Raw genomic sequence first — 20,656 nt, forward strand, 5'->3', positions numbered from 1 at the left:
GCCTGCTTCTCCCTCTCCCACTCCCCCTGCTTGTGTTCCCTCTCTGTCTCTCTGTGTCAAATAAATAAATAAAATCTTTTAAAAAAGAAAAGAAAAATAGTATAAGGTCAACTAGCAGAATACCTCACAAGGAAAGCTTTGTAACCTTAACTAAGAGAATTATCAGTCAAGTTTGTCTATTTTGTTATACGTTTTTTTTTTTACACTTAACAAAAGTGCAATAAAATTTAAAACAAACTATTTGAATTTTTTTACTTTTCTGTGTGACTTAGGGAATAAGATAAATTAAATATTTAATATAAACACTGTATTAAGTCTCACATATTATCATTAGGCAAGAAAGTTATGGTCAAAAGAAACAACTTCCAAGAAATTCTCTAGACCAATGTTTTTGTTTTTTAAGATTTTATTTATTTATTTGACAGAGACATAGCGAGAGAGGGAACACAAGCAAGGGGAGTAGGAGAGGGAGAAGCAGGCTTCCTGCCGAGCAGGGAGCCCGATGTGGGACTCGATCCCAGGACCCTGGGATCATGACCTGAGCCGAAGGCAGACGCTTAACGACCGAGCCACCCAGGTGCCCCTAGACTGATGTTTTTAAATGTATACCTTCTAGTTCACATCGTGGGTAATTTGAAACTATGCTAATGTTATATTCTTTAAACAAGGAAGATTACTTTAAGACACCACACAGTACACTGAGAATCAACATAAAGATGTGAAACCACACCAAAGCCAGGTGCAAGGCCAGGTGCACGCTAGAATAAACTGCATTCCCTCACTACCACACTAGAACATAACTCCTTAAAATAGGGATTCTAGGGGCACCTGGGTGGCTCAGTAGGTTAAGCGTCTGCCTTCGGCTCTGGTCATGATCCCAGGACCCTGGTATCAAGCCCAGCACTGGGCTCCCTGCTCAGCAGGAAGTCTGCTTCTCCCTCCACCCACCATGCTTCCACTCACACTCTCTCTCTGAGAAACAAATAAAATCTTTAAAAAAAATTTTTTTTAAATGGGGACTCTATTTTTGTTCTCTGTTGTATCTCTACTACCTAGAACATAGAAAGCATTCTATAAATACTCATTAAACGAATGCTGAAATAGTACAACCAGTTATTTCCTTTAGGACATTTTCTTCTAACCTCTACTCTTGACCCACCCATCAAGCTATAGCCTTTTGCATGACTTTATCTTAAAGATAAAATCTAGGTTCTTCAGAAGAAGTATCTGTTACTTTAAAAGTTCATACAAAATTGTGCACTTTAAAATGGTTAAAATGGTGAATTTTATGTCATGTGTATTTTATCACAATTTAAAAACAAAACAACAAAACGCTTTATATAAGTACTCTGAGGAATAAACCAAAGAACAGGGAGGCATTTACCATACAGACTGAAGTGTAAAAACTTCTATATACCTCTTCTACCTTTCCTGGCCTTTTTGTCCCTAACTTTTTTAAAGTATAAAATATTTGACATATTATTATCTACAATAGTTCTTTCTGTCAATCCTATAACAGATTGAAATTAGCAGTAATGGAGGAACAGGCCTAACAAACACAAAAAACCTGTGCTGTCCTAGAGATCATCAAGATCACTTTAGCATTTTCCCTGTCAGTAGGAAGGATCCACTGGAACCTCCCCCACATGAAGAAACTTCCTTGTATTTGGTAGAACAGGACTGTTGAAATAATGTTTCTCTGAAGTATCAGCAATACAGAGAGAATTAACAAAACTGAGCAAAGTTCTGATCAAATGTAGCAATTTGTTTCTTCCATAAGAGGGTGTGTTCTCTTTTTTCCAGAAAGCTTTCTGAACACTGCATTATTTTCAAATGCAAAAATGTCAGAGGCCTGAGAAACTTTCTAATAATGCAGTCATATCATAACTACTGTCTAGACATTTTAGACATGACCTTTATAGCTTAGATCACTGAAGAAAAATTTTCTAAATTGTATTTTTAAATTTATATGATCAAGGGAAAACTATCTTCCTATTAGCTAACCAATATACAATAGTCACCTCAACCAATTATGGCATAATCTGGCAAAGGTATGAAAAACAACCTTAAAAAAAACCAACAACACAGGGCGCCTGGGTGGCTCAGTTGGTTAAGCGACTGCCTTCGGCTCAGGTCATGATCCCGGAGTCCTGGGATCGAGTCCCGCATCGGGCTCCCTGCTCAGCGGGGAGTCTGCTTCTCCCTCTGACCCTACTCCCTCATGTTCTCTCTCTCTCTCAAATAAATAAAATAAAATCTTTAAAAAACAAACAAGCAAACAAAAACAAAAAAAAAAACACACAAAAACCTGTAGTAAGCCACGGTACTCAATTTACCATCTTCTGTAATAAACATATCTTAACAATTCCTCTAAGGCTGCCTTTACTGTCAATGGCCCAACCCCAACCAAGTGATAAATGATACTGGAGAAAGGCTCACAAAGCAAAACAGCAGTATTCAAAGATTTAACAGTTATTATTACAATTGTTTGCAAGCAACACTGAAAGCCGTAATATATATTAATTTGATTTTGTGGGAGCAAGTGGCTAGTGAATGAGCTTAGCTGACCTTCCAGCATTCACATCTTAAGGGCAACATTGTTCTCGACTCCTACACATTTGTATACTTGTCTCTTATTAAGGGTCTGAAAGAGTCATACATTTTTCAGTAATACTTCACTGCATTTTACAGAGAACTCCAAATGCTATATTTGCAATTTTAGAGAGTTTCAAAGTTTGTTTGTTTGCAAGATTCAACTCTCCCACAAATCAAGAGTTGACTATGTATTTGATAATTGTGCCACATTCTTACAATTCAAAGTATAAAACTAGACCTTTATAAAACTATAAGCAGGGTCTAAAAATTTGATCACACCGAGTGCAAAGCTGTATCATATCCAATTTGCATTATAAAAGGCCACACTATCACAGAATTCAATACGCTTTTAAAAATAGTTTTGATAGGGCGCCTGGGTGGCTCAATTGGTTAAGCGACTGCCTTCAGCTCAGGTCATGATCCTGGAGTCCCGGGATCGAGTCCCGCATCAAGCTCCCTACTCAGCAGGGAGTCTGCTTCTCCCTCTGACCCTCCTCCCTCTCATGCTCTCTGTCTCTCTCTCATTGTCTCTCTCGCAAATAAATAAAATCTTAAAAAAAAAAAATAGTTTTGATAACACTGTGTTTTTAAAATTATAACCCTGGCTAATATTCAAAGGTATAGTGAAAGTTTGTCTTCTTAGGGAAAAACTATAGCTGAACTATAAGGACTCACTGAAAAACACTGGAAATATTCTACTACATACATAAACTATGGTAAAATCATGACAGCTATTAAAACAGGAAAGAAAATCACTCGTTCGTTTAAAAAAATGTGTAGAGCACCTACTAAGAGCCAAGCACTCTCCTGAAAAGAGAAAGATCAGACATACTCCCTTCTCTCCAGAGTGTATGTAAATCCAAGCAGGGAGGAGAACAATTAAACAATTACAAAATATATAATGATTGACAGAAGTACATATTGGTGCAAATAACTCAGATGAAGTAAAACCAGAGAAAGCTCCCCAAAGTGACATTTAAGCTTAGACTCCAAAACTAAGGCTGGACTAAAAACTAAGGTTAGTCAGACTTGGGGAGGGGGGTGGGAGGGCAAGAAAGAAATGTTCCAGACATAAAGAATGTGAGGTGAGAACACAGATTCAAAATGAAAGGGAGAGAGAGAGATGCAGAGAACCTGACACAAGGTGAAGCTAAAAAGGTGAAGCAGGAACTAGATCACAGAGAACCTAGTAAGATTAAGTCTGTTAAGGAATTTGGACGTTAGGCTAAGGTAAAAGAAAACACCTAAAGGTTTTAAGCAAAAAAAGACATTAAAATTTGCATATTAGCAAAATATGGCTGAAGAATTAGAGACGCCATGGGAGGCAGGAAGAGCAAGTGGCTGCTGTTGCAGGTGTCTTGGATCAGAGATGATGGTGGTATGGAGCAGGATTGTGGTAACTGGTATGGAAAGAAAGAAGACTGGCCAGAGAAAGATTAGAAAAATAGACTAACAGGACTGGATTTGGTAACTGGTTGGATGGGGGGAAGAGGAGAGAGGAAAAAATCATTTATTATTCCCAGATTCCTGAACCTGGCAACTGAGGGAATCATGGTACCAACTAACCATTTCCCTTCTGTTGTTAATATTTACAAGGTCCTAAAAATATTACAGTGCAAAAAAGTATTTTAGATTTGATTCTGGCAAATATGATTTTTATCTCTTAAGCTATTTTCTACTTATTCTGCATAAAATATTCAAATGAGTCTGTATTCTACAAGCATACACCAACAAGAAAGGAAATTCAGTTCGTAAAGAAACATGCTTAGTGTATGGAGAAGACCAGCTTGAAATTAAAGTTTGCTATTCAAAATGAATCTTCTAATAAAAAAAGCAAGAACTGACAGTATCCTCAAAACACATAAGGTATCTCAAAAAGTGTCTTTCTTGAACCATCATATCACCAAAATATACACAGGAGTAGCTTTTACATAAAACCATGACAGGCTTTTTTTTTTTTTTTTGAAGAATTTAACAGAATTTTGTCAAAGTAATAATCTACATAAAAAAGAGCACTACCCTTTGAAATCCAATGTCACGAACAAAAGGCAGTAGCTTTCAAAACCCACTCATTCATTCAGAAACTTACAAGCCCTAAACTTCTGTAAATAGATTAGCATAGGCCAAGCAGATTAGTTTCTCTTTAAATAGTCTCATTTTGTCTCTATAATAAACTATACCCAATACTGTGAAAACAGTCTGCTCTAAGAGGAATTTCATGAGCTAATTTTTTAAAAATTTTTTATTAAGTAAACTCTCCACCCAACATGGGGCTTGAACCCACGACCCCTAGATCAAGAGCCGCAGGCTCCACCAACTGAGCCAGCCAGGCGCCCCAGGAGCTACTCATTCTCTTAAACATTGTATCATCTAATAAATAAATCTCATATTAAGTTGCTGTATCAATGTATTTATAACATACATATATATTTATACAGGAGGTAACAAATTAGAAGATACACCTTTCAGTTATTTGCAAAAAGTTAAATTACCACTTTATTCTTTCAAGGCAATTTTATGTATCACAAAATAAGACTTTCCTCACACTGGATTCAATTAATGTATGAAATAAAAATGAGATGCTCCATACTACAGGTACCTAGCAACCCCCTTAAACCAACTCCCATGGACTTCTCCCACACACTATTTCATCAGTTATCTAGGGAGTCTGTGAGGGATGGCCTATCCTTTTGGCTTGCAAAACAGACACAGCTTGAGCACCTACCACGTCAAGAAGTGAGTTCAATTGTGAAAAATGAATGAAAACTATTTGTTTTCTTAAGTATCATTGCTTCCTTTAGTCTGTGACAGACCCAGTTCTCATGAAAACTTACCTCATCAACTCTAGTGAACCTGGTGATTCCTGATTGCTATCAGAGGGACTATTCCCTACCTACATTTCCAAAATCAAACCTCTAACAAAGTTTTCCCACCATTCTTAACCACATTGGAGGAAGGGACCGTCCTCCCATAGCTATACGTCTTGTTGGCTTTTCTACAGTTTTCCTAGACGTTCCTGTTGATAGGCAACACTTTAAAGTAATTTAAGGGGCGCCTGGGTGGCTCGGTCGTTAAGCGTCTGCCTTCGGCTCAGGTCATGGTCCCAGGGTCCTGGGATCGAGCCCCACATCAGGCTCCCTGCTCCGCGGGAAGCCTGCTTCTCCCTCTCCCACTCCCCCTGCTTGTGTTCCCTCTCTCGCTGTGTCTCTGTCAAATAAATAAATATTATCTTTTTTAAAAAAATAAAGTAATTTAAGATTTGTGGTATCTTTCACGCCTTAGTTAAGAAAGACGGTGCTAATACAAGAACTTGCCAAAGATTACAGTGCGGACGACTGAATGTTTACTGCTAAACAAAAGAATTATACTCTAAGAAAAAAGTCCTCAGGAAAGAACATATCCCTAAAGCCATAAATAATTTCTAACATAATTAGAAGTTCACTCGGATAATAGTAATTCAAATCTCCCAAACCTCGACAGTTACTACCAAGTTTTCCCATGAAATGGAGATTAGGGATCAGCCTTAGGAACACTGAGAGAGGTAACAGGCTCTAGAACTGAAAGGGGGAAGAGAAACCAGAGAAGAGAAGCATGGTGAGGAAAGAGAAAAACTAGTTCTAACGTGGCACAGAGCACAAGAAAAAGACATTTTTGAACGGATTTACGAGGAGTAACTCGAGCCCAAACCCTCACAGACCGAGAGGCGAACTCCGAAGTCGGTGGAAGAAGGCGCCCGAGCCCAGTGACAATGGGAACGGCTCCTTTCTAGGACGGTGGGCACCGAGAGGAGACCGTGCCTCGCCTCGGCCACCTTCCCGTCCTCTCTTCAGGAGCAATACCCACCTGGAGACCGCCATGGCCGGGCGCCGGCGGTTCGGGGCTCCCCGCGAGCTACGCGCCGCACCGCTGAGGCGCTAGTTTCCAGAGAGCAGAGCGGCGAAGGCCCAGGCCGCGGTCAGAGGGGAGCGGCCGGTGCGTCGCGGGGCGTCCCGCCGCGGGCCCTTGAGCATCTGCCCCGCCGCCTGCCCGAATTCGTCCCCGCCGCGGCCGAGGAGCAGGGGTCTGAGGCTGCGGCGGAGGCGGCAGTCCTCCGACCCGCACGACTTCAAACCGGGGGCCCCCAGCCCCGCTCTTTGCTGACGCAGGCGTCGGCACGCTGGACTGAGCGTCAGCGCGCCGGAAGTGACGTCAGCTCACCGCCAGGGCCTCCGCTGCGCGAGTGAGACGAAAGCGTAGGAGTAGCGTCTGCTCGGCGGCTGGCGCTTGAAAGAAAATGTTTGTGGCTCGTTGTCGTTAACGAGGCAGGAGAGATGAATAAGGGTACACTTATTTCCTAGAGATGGAAAAAAGGCGATTTAGCCAAGGTTCTGGAAGTTCAAAAACTTAGTTTTTAATTCCTTATTGCCTTGATCCTCATCCAACCAGACTGCTAGAGAAAACAGGATCCTGAAGAACTTAGGTGCTCTAACTCGATGTGGCGATGCCAGTGGGAGGGGTGAAAGCAAGAAAGATCTGCAGTGGCGCTTAGGGCAGGGGCTCCAGTGTTTGCCATAATCGCCAGAAGGTCTGCATAGCTATCGTAGGGAAGGCTTTCTGCCAACCATTTTGCCAAACCAAGTTTGTTTTCTAAGTAGTCTATGTTATAGATACATGATTTTTCTCAACCCCATGTGAAAATTCCCAGCCACCCCCCCTTTTTTCTTTGGCTTATCTGGCTATTGAGTCGCTTAATTCATTAGGCTTTTAAACATTCTGTCACTTAGTGCAAGTCCTTACCACCTTAAACTTGATTTTTATGATAGTGGCTAAGGTATTATTTTTCCAGCTTCAGTCAAGTCCATCTTAGAGACCACTAAGAGATCAATATCAAAAAACACTGCTTTGGGGGCGTCTGGGTGGCTCAGTCGGTGAAGCGGCTGCCTTCCGCTGGGGTCAAGATCCCAGGGTCCTGGGATTGAGCCCCACATCGGGCTCCCTGCTCAGCTGAGAGCCTGCTTCTCCCTCTCCCTCTGTCGGCGCTCCCCCTGCTTGGGCTTTCTCTCTCCAACAAATAAATAAATAAAATCTTTAAAAACACACACACACAAAACCACTGCTTTTATCATGTCACTCTGCATATAAAATTTGTCCACTGGCTTCTCATTACCTGAAGAGTCTGTCTCAACCCCTGAGTCTGCTTTTCATCTATAAAATGAAGCTAGTGAGAAGTACCATAGAAGGTTATGGAAATAAAATGAGGTCATGTATCTAGGAAAGCTTACAAGAGCCTTATAAACCATAAAGTAGTATATAAATGTAAGGGAAAAGAAACGAACTTAAGTGCCTGCTATGTGGTAGGCATTTGGCATGCATTATCTCCTATAATTCCTAGGCCAACCCTGTAAAGTGAATTTTAACTTTCAATCTATTTTGGGGGGGGATTTTATTTTTAAGTAATCTCTACACCCAACATGGGGCTCAAACTCACAACCCCAAGATCAAGAGTCACATGCCCTACCAACTGAGCCAGCCAGGCACCCATTAATCTTTAATTTAGAGGTGAGGAAACTAAGCTCAGAAAGTTTAAGTAATTTGCCCACGATCCAAGTTAGTAATATTTACTGTTGTTCATTCATTCAACAAATATTTATTTGGCACCTGCTCTGTGTCAGGCACTGTTTGTACTGTTAGGCAAAATCCGATTAAGCTGATGTTCAAGTATCTTCACATTTCACAGTCTTCTCACACCCACCTTCTCAATGTATTTCCCACCACTGAAACTAAAAAGCACGTTACTACATTCATTCATTCAGCCAAAATTAAGTACCTACCACTTGCTGAACTCTACCAGAGATTGGAGCTTCAAAAGAAACCAAAACAGACAGGGTGTTCACTTTGGTGAACTTACATCCCAATGAAAGGAAAAAGGGTAAACAGATAAACAAGAAAATGTCATGTTTATATTCCATGTAAAGCAGAATGATGGGATAAATAGGGTGATTAGAGACTCTAGACTCGGTAATTAGGGAAAAACCTGAGGCCTGAATGACAAGAGGGAGCCAGCTGTGTGAAGATCTGGGGAGACTTCCAGGTAGAGGATACACCTAGTGTAAAAGCCTAAGGAAAGTCGGCTGTGTGGGGAGATGAACTAGGAGATAGAAAGGGGCCATTGTAAGGAATTTGGATTTTACTCTAGATGCAGTAGAAAGTCATAGGAGAGTTTTAACGTGTGACTAAAATTATCTGATATATATATATTAAAAATCTTACTCTTTAATGTCCAGAGGTAAGTAGGTATATAGTTTGAAATGACATTTAGAAGAGAGGAAATGGCTAGTATCATAGGTTTGTAAGGGATAGTGTAATAATCGAATATATTGATGTCAGACTGTCTTGTTTTTAAATCCTTCCTCACCACACTTAACAGCTATGTGTCCAAGGGAGTTGTATGACCTTTCTAAGCTCCAGTTCCTTCACCCATGAAATGGGAATAGGACCTCCTACAGTGGCAGTGAATATTAAATGAGATAATGAATAAAATGCATTTAACCAAGTGACTGCCACAATAAGCATGCAAAATTATTATTAACTACATTGATTTTTCTTTTTGTTAACTATGTCACCTTGAGTGAGTGACTTAACTTCTATGTCTCATCTGTAAAATGGTGATGATCATCATACTGGTCCACAACACATATTTGAAATCCCTGCCAGGTGGTTTTCTGAATTTAGAGGTTTTTTAGATTTAGATTTAGATTTAGATTTAGATTTAGATTTAGATTTAGATTTTAGGTTTTGATTGGATTTAGTAATCCAGTGCATATACCTTGTATTATGTCACACTCAACAGCTTCTAGGGCAGCACCCTATAATCAAATACATTTATAGCTCTGCAGCAAAACATATGAATAACCAGCCATAGTAAGAGGAATAAATCAAAGACTGTAAATAGCTGCAAGCCAGTTCAGGTCAGGTTTTGCTGCCAAAAGAATTTTTTAAATATGGTTTTTAGACCCTTTCCAGTTTCAGAATTATAAATAATGGATTACAAACCTGTACTCTGTAAAGTTATGGTAAGGGTTAAATGAGCAATACATGATACACTTAAAAAATACTAAGTGCTAAATAGATATTAGCTGTTATTTTTACCACCAGAAAGGTGGTTTCAAAAATCAGTGGCAGGCCTTCCCTGGGCCTGTGTCTGAGTGTCCACCACTGCAGGCCTGCTCAGACACCGAAGATCTAACTGCAGCCATGAGCAGCAATGAGTGTCTCAAGTGTGGATGATCTGGCTATGGAGGCCCAGGAATGCCCTACTAGTGGAGGCCATGGTCATGGAATGAGAAGCTGTGGCAGAGGTGGAAAGTTTCCAGTTTGGTTCCTTATCTCCTCCAGACACCTGTTATCACTGTGGTGAGTCTGGTTATCTTGCCGATGATTGTGATCTTCAAGAGGATGCCTGCTATAACTGCGGTAGACATGGCCACATGACCAAGGACTGCCAGGAGCCCGAGAGAAAGAGAGAGAGAGAGAGAGAACAATGCTGCTACAACTGTGGCAAACCAGGCCATCTGGCTCATGACTGTGACCATGAGGATGAGCAGAAGTGCTGTTCTTGTGGACAATTTGGATACATTCAGAAAGACTGCTCCAAAGTGAAGCATGATAGGTGTGGTGAAACTGGTCACATAGCCATCAACTGCAGGAGAACAAGTGAAGTCAACTGTTAGCACTGTGGTGAGTCAGGGCACCTTGCACAGGAACGCACGATGGAAGCCACAGCTTAATTATTTTCCTTTGTTGCCCCTCCTTTTTCTGATTGATGGTTGTATTATTTTCTCTGAATCCTCTTCACTGGCCAAAGGTTGGCAGAGTCTACTCCCAGGCCAGTGAATTGTACTTGCCATGTAAAAGGAGAAAATGGGAAAAAATCGACTTTCTGCATTTAACTACCAAAAAAAAAAAAAAGTTTATGTTTAGTTTGCTAGAGGTGCTATGTATAATGCTTTGCTAAAGAACCCCTTTCTGCCCCACTGGTGAATAGGGATTGATGAATGGGAAGAGTTGAGTCAGACCAGTAAGCCTGATCTGCATTTCTTGGATATGTTCCCATGTAGAAAATAAAAACAATTCTGGAAGTATCTATGAGTTTCCATAAATAACTTAAAGTTTTAGCATAATGATGGCCTTGCATTGTCTGACCCCATAGCTATTAAATAATATCAAGTAACATCTGTATGAAGCCCTACATAGAACATACAGTTGAGTGGGAGTAAACAAAATAAAAAGACAAATGTGTGTTAATGGCTGTGTGAGAAAAATTGAGATAAAGGCCCAAACAGGAACAACTTCATCACAGCATTGAGGCTGGATATGCATAAGGTGATGGCAAAGGTTTAGAACACATCTTTTTCAAAGACTAAGTCTAAAACCCAGAGTAAACATTTATGCTCAGAGTTAGCATAATTTGGAGTTATTCAGGAATTGCAGAGAAATGCATTTTCACAGAAATCACGCTGTTATTTTCGTATACTATATCACTTAGACAACTGTGTTTCAGTTTTTAAAAGTCAGATGGAAAAAAGCAACTGAAGTCCTAGAAAATAGAAATGTAATTTTAAACTATCCAATAAAGCTGGAGGAGGAAGGGGAGTTTGACTAAAGTTCTTTTTGTTTGTTTCAAATTTTCCTTAATGTATATGGTGCAAAATGCCATAATCCCATTCTCCTCCCTACCTTCCCAGAAATAACTTATGAAGTTTGTGTGTATACTTCCTGTCCATGTTTTTATCATTTTGCTATATATATGTGTATCCATAAAGAACAAAAAGTATCATTTATAAGCTCATGTTTAATTAATTAATTAACATTATGTTTCCAAGATCTAGTCCATTATATGAAAGTCCTTAATTTATTCACTTCTTTACTGATACTTAGGTTTTTCCAATTTTGCACTATTATAAATGAAGCTGCAATTAGCATACTTTTTTTTTTAATATTTTATTTTTAAGAATCTCCACACCTAATGTGGGGCTTGAACTGACAACCCCAAGATCAAGAGTTTACATGCTACAGACTGAGCCAGCCAAGCTCCCTTGCAATGAGTATGCTTGACATGAGCTTTACATATATGTGCATAAACAAATATAAAATTATTACAAGTGTATTGAAAGAATATGCCCCAAACTTATGATAAAATGCAGGCTATCCTGGCTGGGAGTGGGGCAGGAGGAAAATGGGATTTGATAGGGGTAATGAAAATGGAAGAGTCATTTGACATTTTTTCCTTAAAAAAATTGTGGAACACAAATATAACAAGATATTAATATATGTTAATTCTTAATTGTAGGAATATAATTTTTAAAATTGTTTTTGTTATTCTCTATTTTTTACATTTATTGTAAAATATTTCAAAAATACAAAAAAAGTTGAAAAAATTATGCGGTGAACACCCATATACCTATGACCTAGATTCTACAATTAATATTTTATTATATTAGTTTTATAACATAACTACTACTTATTTCCCTCTATTCATATCATCCAGATTTTTTATACATTTAAAAACAGGTTGCAGGGCACCTGGGTGGCTCAGTTGGTTAAGCAACTGCCTTCGGTTCAGGTCATGATCCTGGAGTCCTGGGATCGAGTCCCACATCAGGCTCCCTGCTCAGCAGGGAGTCTGCTTCTCCCTCTGACCCTCCTCCCTCTCATGCTCTCTGTCTCTCATTCTCTCTCTCACAAATAAATAAAATCTTAAAAAAATAAAAAAAATAAAAATAAAATTTAAAAAAATTAAAAAAAAAAATAAAAACAAGTTGCAAGCATCAATACACTTTATCCCTAAACACTCAACATTGATATCATTAACTTAGGTTGAATAATTATTTACAGGTTTGGCTTCTTTTTTAGGTAAAATTGACATACAACAAAATATATAAATCTTAGGTGTAACCTAAACCTCTATCAAAATAAAATATGTAGAAAATATAGAATATAGATATATACTATGTAGAAATATATAACCCCTAGAAAGTTCCTTTATATCCCTTCCTGGGTAACACAAGCCACCACTCATCCCCCAGAGGCAGCTCTATTCTAATTTTTTTCCATCATTGATTAGTTTCATTTGTTGTAGAATTTTATATAGATGCAATCACACAATATGGGCTCTTTTGTGCCTGGCTTCATTTGATCAACACTATGGTTTTGAGATTAATTCACACTGTTGCATGCTGCAGCAGTTCATTCCTTTTTATTGCTGAGTAATAAGCAGATTTTTATTACAATTTGTTTATCCACTCACTTGTTGATGGATAATTAGGTTGTTTCCACTCTGGGGCTATTGCAATGAATAAAGTGCTACAAATATTCTTTTACCTTTTTGTGGTCATATGTTTTCATTTACATTGGGTAAATACCTAGAAGAAGGATGGTTGGATCACAGTGTATGTAACTCTACAAGAAAATGTCAAACAGTTTTCTATAGTGATTGCACCACTTTATGCTCCTACCAGCAATGTGTGAGAGTTCAAGCAATCAGCTTTTTGCCTTGAGCATTGTATTAGGTACAAAAGAACTAAAAAAGTTATTCTTGCCTAGAAAGCTTATATTATAATTTGCAAGATTAGGCAAATACTGAAGAAATAAAGAAAATTTGAATATTGAACTATGCAAAGCTGATTTTTTTTTTAAAGATTTTTTATTTATTTATTTGAGAGAGAGAGACTGAGAGAGAGAGCACATGAGAGGGGGGAGGGTCAGAGGGAGAAGCAGACTCCCTGCCAAGCAGGGAGCCCGATGCGGGACTCGATCCAGGGACTCCAGGATCATGACCTGAGCTGAAGGCAGTCGCTTAACCAACTGAGCCACCCAGGCGCCCCATATGCAAAGCCGATTTTACATGCAGAAAGAATTATGTAGTCTTAAGAAACCTGGGGCACCTGGGTGGCTCAGTCGGTAGAGAACGCAACTCTTGATCTCAGGATTGTGAGTTCAAACTCCACATTGCATGTAGAGATAGAAAGAAAGAAAGAGAAAGAGAGAGGGAGGGAGGGAGACCCAAGAGGCAGGAGGCCTATTCACCATAGAAGTTTGTGGGTCAGGTGCTGCAGCTAACCTTCTCTAGAAGGGAAGGAGGTGTTACAAAGTTCCTTATGGTAATATATTTCCTTTCTATTATTCACGGGGCAGGACTAAGAAGTTAATCACTAAAATTATCAAGAAATTCACCCCATTCTAAACTATTAGGTAGCATATGGTATGAATCCAAACAGACCTGTTGGATCACTGATGCAAACAAGATTACTTTTTAAATCAATATTAAAATATTTATTTCATGCTTTCTTACACATCTCACATCATGATATTTTAAAAAATGTCTTCCCTTGGACTACATCAAAATTTAAAACTCTTGTACATCAAGGGACGCTATCAACAGAATGAAAGACAACCTACAGAATGGGAGAAAATATTGCAAATCATATATCCATAAGAGGTTAATATTTAGGAGCACTTGCCTGGCTCAGTTGGTGGAGCATGCAACTCGATCTCAGGGTTGTGAGTTCGAGTCCCATGTTGGGGGTAGAGATTACTTAAAAATAAAATCTTAAAAAAAATTTTTAAAGGGGTTAATATCTAGAATATATAAAGAACTATAACTCAACAACAACAACAGTAAAACAAGCTCATTGAAAAAATGGGCAAAGGACTTCAACATACATATTACAAAGAAGAGATACAAATGGCCAATAAGCAGAAGAAAAACATGCTCAACATCACTAATCATTAGAGAAATGCCAATGAAAACCACAATGAGATATCACTTCACACCCATTAGGATGGCTATCATAAAAACAAAACCAAGCAAGCAAGCAAACAAACAACAACACGTATTGGCAAGGATTTGGAGAAATTGGAACACTTGTGCACTGTTGGCAGGAATGTAAAATGGTGCAGACATTATGGGAAAGAGTATGGAGGTTCCTCAAAAAGTTAAAAGTAGGGGCTCCTGGGTGGCTCAGTCGGTTAAGTGTCTGCCTTCGGCTCAGATCATGATCTTGGGGTCCTGGGATTGAGCCCCACAGCATTAGGCTCCTTGCTCAGTGGGGAGTCTGCTTCTCCCTCTCCCTCTGCCCCTCCCCGCCCCCGTGCTTGCTTGCTCACTCGCTCTCTCTCTCTCATGCGTGCTCTCTCTGTCTCAAATAAATAATAAAATCCTTATTTTAAAAAAGTTAGGGGCGCCTGAGTGGCTCAGTCGTTAAGCGTCTGCCTACGGCTCAGGTCATGATCCCAGGGTCCTGGGATGGAGCCCCGCATCCGGCTCCCTGCTCCGCAGGAAGCCTGCTTCTCCCTTTCACACTCCCCCTGCTTGTGTTCCCTCTCTCACTGTGTCTCTCTCTGTCAAATAAATTAAAAAAAAATCTTAAAAAAAAATAAATTTAAAAAGTTAAAAATAAAATTACCATGTGACCCATTAATTCCACTCTAGGTAAATACCCAAAAGAATTGAAAGCAGGAACTCAAACAGATATTTGTACAGCCATATTCAGAGCAGCATTATTCACAAGAGCCAAAAGGTGGAAGCAGCTCAAGAGCCCCTTAATAGATTAATAGGTAAATAAAATGTGGTATATACATACAGTGGAATATTACTCAGCCTTAAGTAGGAAGAAAATTCTGACAAACGCTACAACATGGAATAACCTTGAAAACATTCTGCTGAGTGAAATAAGCCAATCATAAAAGGACAAAAACTGTATGATTCCACTTCTGTGAGGTGCCTAGAGTAATTAAATTCATAGAAACAGAATGTTGAATGATGGTTACCAGAAGGTGGAGGAAGGAAGACACGAGGAGTTATTGTTTAATGGGTACATTTGGAAAATAAAGAATGTTCTGGAGCTGGATGGTGGTGATGGTTTCACAACAGTGTGAATGTACTTATGCCACTGAAATGTACACTGAAGAATGGTTAAAATGGCAAATGTTGTGACCACAGCTTACAAAAAGTAACTTGTGGGGGGCACCTTGGTGGCTCAGTGGGTTGAGCATGGGACTCTTGATTTAGGCTCAGGTCATGATCTCAGGGTAGTGAGATTGAGCCTGCATTGGGCTCTGTGCTCAGCGTGGAGTCTGCTTGATGTTCTTTCTCTCCCTCTCCCTCTGCACCTGCCTCCGATCCCGGATTGCGCTCATGAGCTCTCTCTCAATATAAATAAGTGATATCTTAAAATAAAATGTAACTTGTAGTAAGGCATACCTCTTTTTGATGTGGCAAAGCACATCTGTGTGCCCTTTTCCTCGGTGAACAATATTTCTGACAGAAAGCTTGGTCTCTGGAATATCTCTCTTAACGATGAGGACTTTCCAGATAATGAACTTTTTCATTGTAATTAGTGTGCAATGTCACAAGATGTCACTATTTAGCTGAAAAACTCTTCCAATTCAGTTCGGTAGCTGGTAACAGTAAGTAAAGCCAGAGCAACAGACAAAAGCTTCTAGCTCTCCTCATCAGTGCTTTACTCCTACAAATAGAGTTTTCTGGGAAAGAGAAGGTTTCCATCTTTGAAGTACATTAGTAAGCTACTCCTTTTTTTTTTTTTTTAAGATTTTATTTATTTATTTGACACAGAGAGAGAGTTAGCGAGAGCAGGAACACAAGCAGGGGGAGTGGGAGAGGTAGAAGCAGGCTTCCCGCCGAGCAGGGAACCAGATGTGGGGCTCCATCCCAGGACCCTGGGATCATGACCTGAGCCGAAAGCAGATGCTTAAGGAGTGAGCCACCCAGGCGCCCCAGTAAGCTACTCTAGTTTATGAAACTTACATTAATATTTGTTATTATTAGGTACTAATTGCTTTTCATTTGCTATTAATAGGTACTAATTGCTTTTCATTATAAATCAGATTGATGTAACAAAACATAACTAACTTTGAAAGTGATAACAGTGTAATACAAAGCTGAAATGTAAAGACTATTTTTTTAAAGATTTTATTTATCTATTTGAGAGAGACAGAGAGAGAGCTTGAGCGGAGAGAGGGAGAAGCAGACTCCCTGCTAAGCAGGGAGCCCAATGTAGGACTCTATTCCAGGACCCTGAGATCATGACCTGAGCCAAAGGCAGACACTTAACCAACTGAGCCACCCAGGCGCCCCTGAAATGTAAAGATTATTGATCACTGAAAGTCAGGTGGCATGTGGCTTTATCACTAAATTATGTGTGACCTTGATAAGTCATTTAATCTTTCTGATCTCAACAGAGTAGTAAAAATTTCCTTTCTTAGGTCAATATACACTACTATATATTTAATATATGCTAATATATATTTAAATATGTTCTTCTAATTCTGAAATATTTTGGTTTTTATAGTAGATCAAATTATAACTGTTCAAATACAATATCAAAAGTGAGTTCAGTAATAGAAAATATAATCTGCAACAAAACATTAGGAAATATAATGAGACTTCTTGACATCTTGGGTAATTATTTTAGGAAAGTACTCACATGTATAAAACAATTGTAGAGTAGTATAAAAACTCTTGAAATGAAAAAAACCACATTTGTTACTGAGAATATTTTTTTTAAAAAGATGATGGAATATTTTAAGCTTTGCTTAAATATAAAATTCTCAAGATTCAAGAACACAGCAACTCTTAAAGATTACACCATTTGAATTGGTAATATTACCTGCTAACTATAATCCAAATAAATTATTTTTTAAACTTCTAATTTTTGCAAGCAGTTTATAATTGATTTAATAATACCTAAGAATAATCCAAAACCCAAATGCCCACCCTGGGTGAACTGCAGGACACTATGGTATATTAATAAAAGAGAGCATATTTTTATTAGTAGTTAACAGTTATTAGCATTAAGGTTACATTATTCGGATAAGAAGGACTATCAAAGGCTGGGTGAGAACACAGAACTCAGAATGATATGAAGAAGAGAGTGTAGTGCCTGGTTTAGAATATTGACAGTTGTTGTTTCTAACATGAAATTTTTGTTTAACTCTTAAAAACTTAGATCTTTCTGTTTAACTTCATGTCCGGATGATTAAATATGTAAACGGAAAGAAAAGAATGACTTGTTAAAATTTGCGTGATTCTTTGGAACATCGGAAGCTAAATACAAGATTGATATTTCATGTCACAGTGTCACTTCTCTCATACATATGGGGGGGGTGTATGTGTGTGGTGGTGGTGGCGGGGGGAAATCTCCCAGTGTGAGAGAAGTCTGGGAGGGGCAGAGTGGGGGAGGCCCCTCCTGTCCCATTCATAACACGTTCATTCACTGCGAGCCGGCGAAAACGGACTAATCTCGCATGCAGTCATTCCCTCTACCCTAATAAGACTCCACCACCTCTCCTAGAACTCGGTAAGTTCAGAGTGCAGTAAAAATGCATGTTTCCCAATAACAATCTGAAATGATTTTGTAGTTTATGGAGAGTGAAGATGGGAGGGTGTGGAGGTGGCAATTTTCAGGCATCGCTTTGCTTTCGTCTTTGCACGGGTTTCAGAAAGATATAAAAACGATTATTTAGACAGTAAGCGGTTTTCTCAGAGGGTCTCTCTCAGGCTGCTGCTGCCCACTGGAAACCAGCGTATGGGAACCGTAGACGGTACGGGAAGGGGACTTCGTAGACGCATTTGCAGCAGCCGTCTCTGCCCCTGTCCCCAGGTCCGAGGATGCTGCTCTCCTGGCCCAGCCACCACTGAAGCGCCCAGGCGTCCCGGAAGACCCGACCTGAGCGCGGACCATGAGTCCTCTGAGGCTGCGAGCGTCGCTGTCGCTGCTGCTGCTGCTGCGTGGCTGCCTCCTCGCGGCCGCCCGGAGAGACCAGGGGGCGACAGGCAGCGCGGCGGAGCCGGCCTCGGGTCCCGCTGGCGGCTCGTCCGGCCGCTTCCTCAGCCGCGAGCGGCACGCGTGCAGCTGGCAGCTCCTGCGGGAGCTCCCAGGGCCCGCGGCGGGGAGCGAGCTGGCGCTGCGCTGCCTGGGCCCGGCCGGGGCGCTCCAGCAGTGCGCCTACCGCGGGGAGCCCGAGCGCTGCGCCGCCTACGCTGCCCGCGGCTCGCACTACTGGAAGCAGGTGCTGGGACGGCTGCGCAGGAAGCGGCGGCCGTGCCAGGACCCCGCTCCGCTCAAGGCTCGCCTGTGCGCCGGCAAGAAGGGCCACGGCGCCGAGCTGCGCCTGGTGCCCCACGGGTCCTCACCCGTGCGCCCCACCGCGGCCGGCTTCCCCCGGGATCCCGAGCCCCCGGTCAGGAGCCGGGGGCGGCTCCGGGAGCCAGCTCCCGCCACCGCCGGAGGGGCCCGACTTCCCGCGAGCAAGTCTCCCAGGGGAAAGCCCTCTGAGAAGGCCAAAGCGGGCAAGAGGAAGGCGGCCTCGGACCCAGAAGAGGAGCGAGCCCTGGGGACCCGGCCGGATCCCGACGGGTTGGACGAGAACGCAAAGCTCACGGAGACCTACTGTGCTGAGAAGTGGCACTCCCTTTGCAACTTCTTTGTCAATTTCTGGAATGGCTGAGGCTGCCCGGCCCGGGGAGGAACGTGGGTGGGGGGAGGTACGCAGCCGGGGAGGAGACGTTGAGGGCATCTTAGGCCAAGAGATAAGGAATGGAGCGTGGGGAGGAGTCCAGGTTCTAGAATGGGGCTGGGAAGGTGGGAGGGGATGGGCCTCGGGATGGGAGTGTAAGGGGTATGGAGAATCTCTGAGACAGCAGAGACGTTTAATTTTTTGAAAAGTCCGACCCCGATGAAGAGCAGAAGAAATAGTGGAAACAGAAGTAGGCATACCTTAAGTGTACAAAAACTGTAGACTGGGAGAGAGACGAGCACAGAGGAAGGCTGGAAAAAAAAAATAAGGGGGAAAAGTGACGAAAGCGATGTAAATCTCATGTGGGAAGCAGGATACTATGTATATTGTTCAACACGTTTATATTAAAATGTCGTCACGAGCAATTGGTAACCTGAGCCGGGTTGAATTGTTTAGTGACTTCTCACCCAATCAGATGACAAGATTCCCAACTTTTTTTTTTTTTTCCTTTTGGAATTAGTATGAACTTGGGTACTGCTTGGTGTCATAGATGACCTCTGTTGCGATAGAAGCCATTCAGAGGTCCAAACTGCCTCCAATGAGAAGGTTTTCAGGGTGGTTGCCTTTGGATTCTTTTAGAAGTGTTACTTTTAAACACAGGGATGCCTTATGTTCTTTTGAAACTTTCCCATTAATCTTTTAAATTCAGAGGTGAATTGCAGTGCTCACATAGGTTTCTAAAAAGAATTCTCTTTATATTTGATCATATTTTTTTTTAAAGATAGGTGAAATTAAGCGTGTATCTCAGAGTCATTTGGGCCATTATGGAAGTTATATCTCTGTTTCATGTAATTAATTGTTAACATATTTCATTTTAAGTAAGATGTAATGATAACTTTGCACATGTTAGGTGCTCAATAAAAACTGTATGACTTGATTTAAAGAACTGGCAGGGCAATGGAAATTCTGACTGCATATAATATAGTTCTGAGTATACCTTGAAGTAAGTTCCCAAACATGTCCCCAGTTGTTAGGAAAAGACAAGAAGTCTGCATAAAGCAAGAGTGACAAACTGGCAAAACCTGGGTGTATCATTGCTCTGCTTGGCCTGCCTGTTGTTCTCTTTCATTTTTCCTCTTCTTCTTCCCTCCCAATTTAGATTTGTTGCCAGCATTTAAAAATTTAAAAATTTCATATAAAAATTCAGATTTCCGAATTCTCTTAAAAATTAGATCTGCAGGGGCGCCTGGGTGGCTCAGTCAGTTACGCGGATGCCTTCGGCTCAGGTCATGATCCCGGGGTCCTGGGATGGAGCCCCGCATTGGGCTCCCTGCTCAGCAGGAAGCCTGCTTCTCCCTCTGCCTCTGTCTGCCTCTCCCCCTGCTTGTACTCTCTCTCTCTCTCTCACTATCTCTCTCTCTGCGTCAAATAAATAAATAAAAATCTTTAAAAAAATTAGACCTGCAAACATTTGGACCTCCCTTCCCATATGGCAACAATTGGCTGACACTAAATATTGGCTGCCCCCTTTAGATTAGGCATTTTT

The 20,656-nt window shown here is 40.9% G+C and overlaps 2 protein-coding genes and 1 pseudogene across 3 annotated transcripts in view; 2 read left to right on the forward strand and 1 right to left on the reverse strand.

Annotated features, from left to right (window-relative positions):
• The window catches only part of BTAF1 (B-TFIID TATA-box binding protein associated factor 1), a 104,170-nt gene extending 97,425 nt beyond the window's left edge, over positions 1-6,745 (reverse strand). For both annotated transcript variants that reach the window (XM_081823829.1, XM_081823828.1), the window contains exon 1: positions 6,439-6,745. Coding sequence is in view for 1 of the 2 variants with exons in the window: in XM_081823828.1 (XP_081679954.1) it covers positions 6,439-6,452 (14 nt within the window). In the remaining variant the exon portion in view is untranslated. The remainder of the gene's footprint in view (positions 1-6,438) is intronic.
• Positions 6,746-9,770: 3,025 nt separating this feature from the next.
• Positions 9,771-10,495, forward strand: LOC102726241 (CCHC-type zinc finger nucleic acid binding protein pseudogene; annotated as a pseudogene).
• Positions 10,496-17,840: 7,345 nt separating this feature from the next.
• FGFBP3 (fibroblast growth factor binding protein 3) lies at positions 17,841-20,056 on the forward strand. The gene is made up of 2 exons (XM_006746995.3): positions 17,841-17,951; positions 18,255-20,056. Exon 2 carries the CDS (start codon positions 18,334-18,336, stop codon positions 19,099-19,101), a length of 768 nt encoding a protein of 255 aa, XP_006747058.1. The 5' UTR covers positions 17,841-17,951; positions 18,255-18,333; the 3' UTR covers positions 19,102-20,056.
• The last annotated feature ends 600 nt before the right edge of the window (positions 20,057-20,656 follow it).

The sequence above is a fragment of the Leptonychotes weddellii genome, chromosome 6 (assembly GCF_054177405.1).
Source record: "Leptonychotes weddellii isolate Sample4059 chromosome 6, ASM5417740v2, whole genome shotgun sequence".
NCBI lineage: Eukaryota > Metazoa > Chordata > Mammalia > Carnivora > Phocidae > Leptonychotes > Leptonychotes weddellii.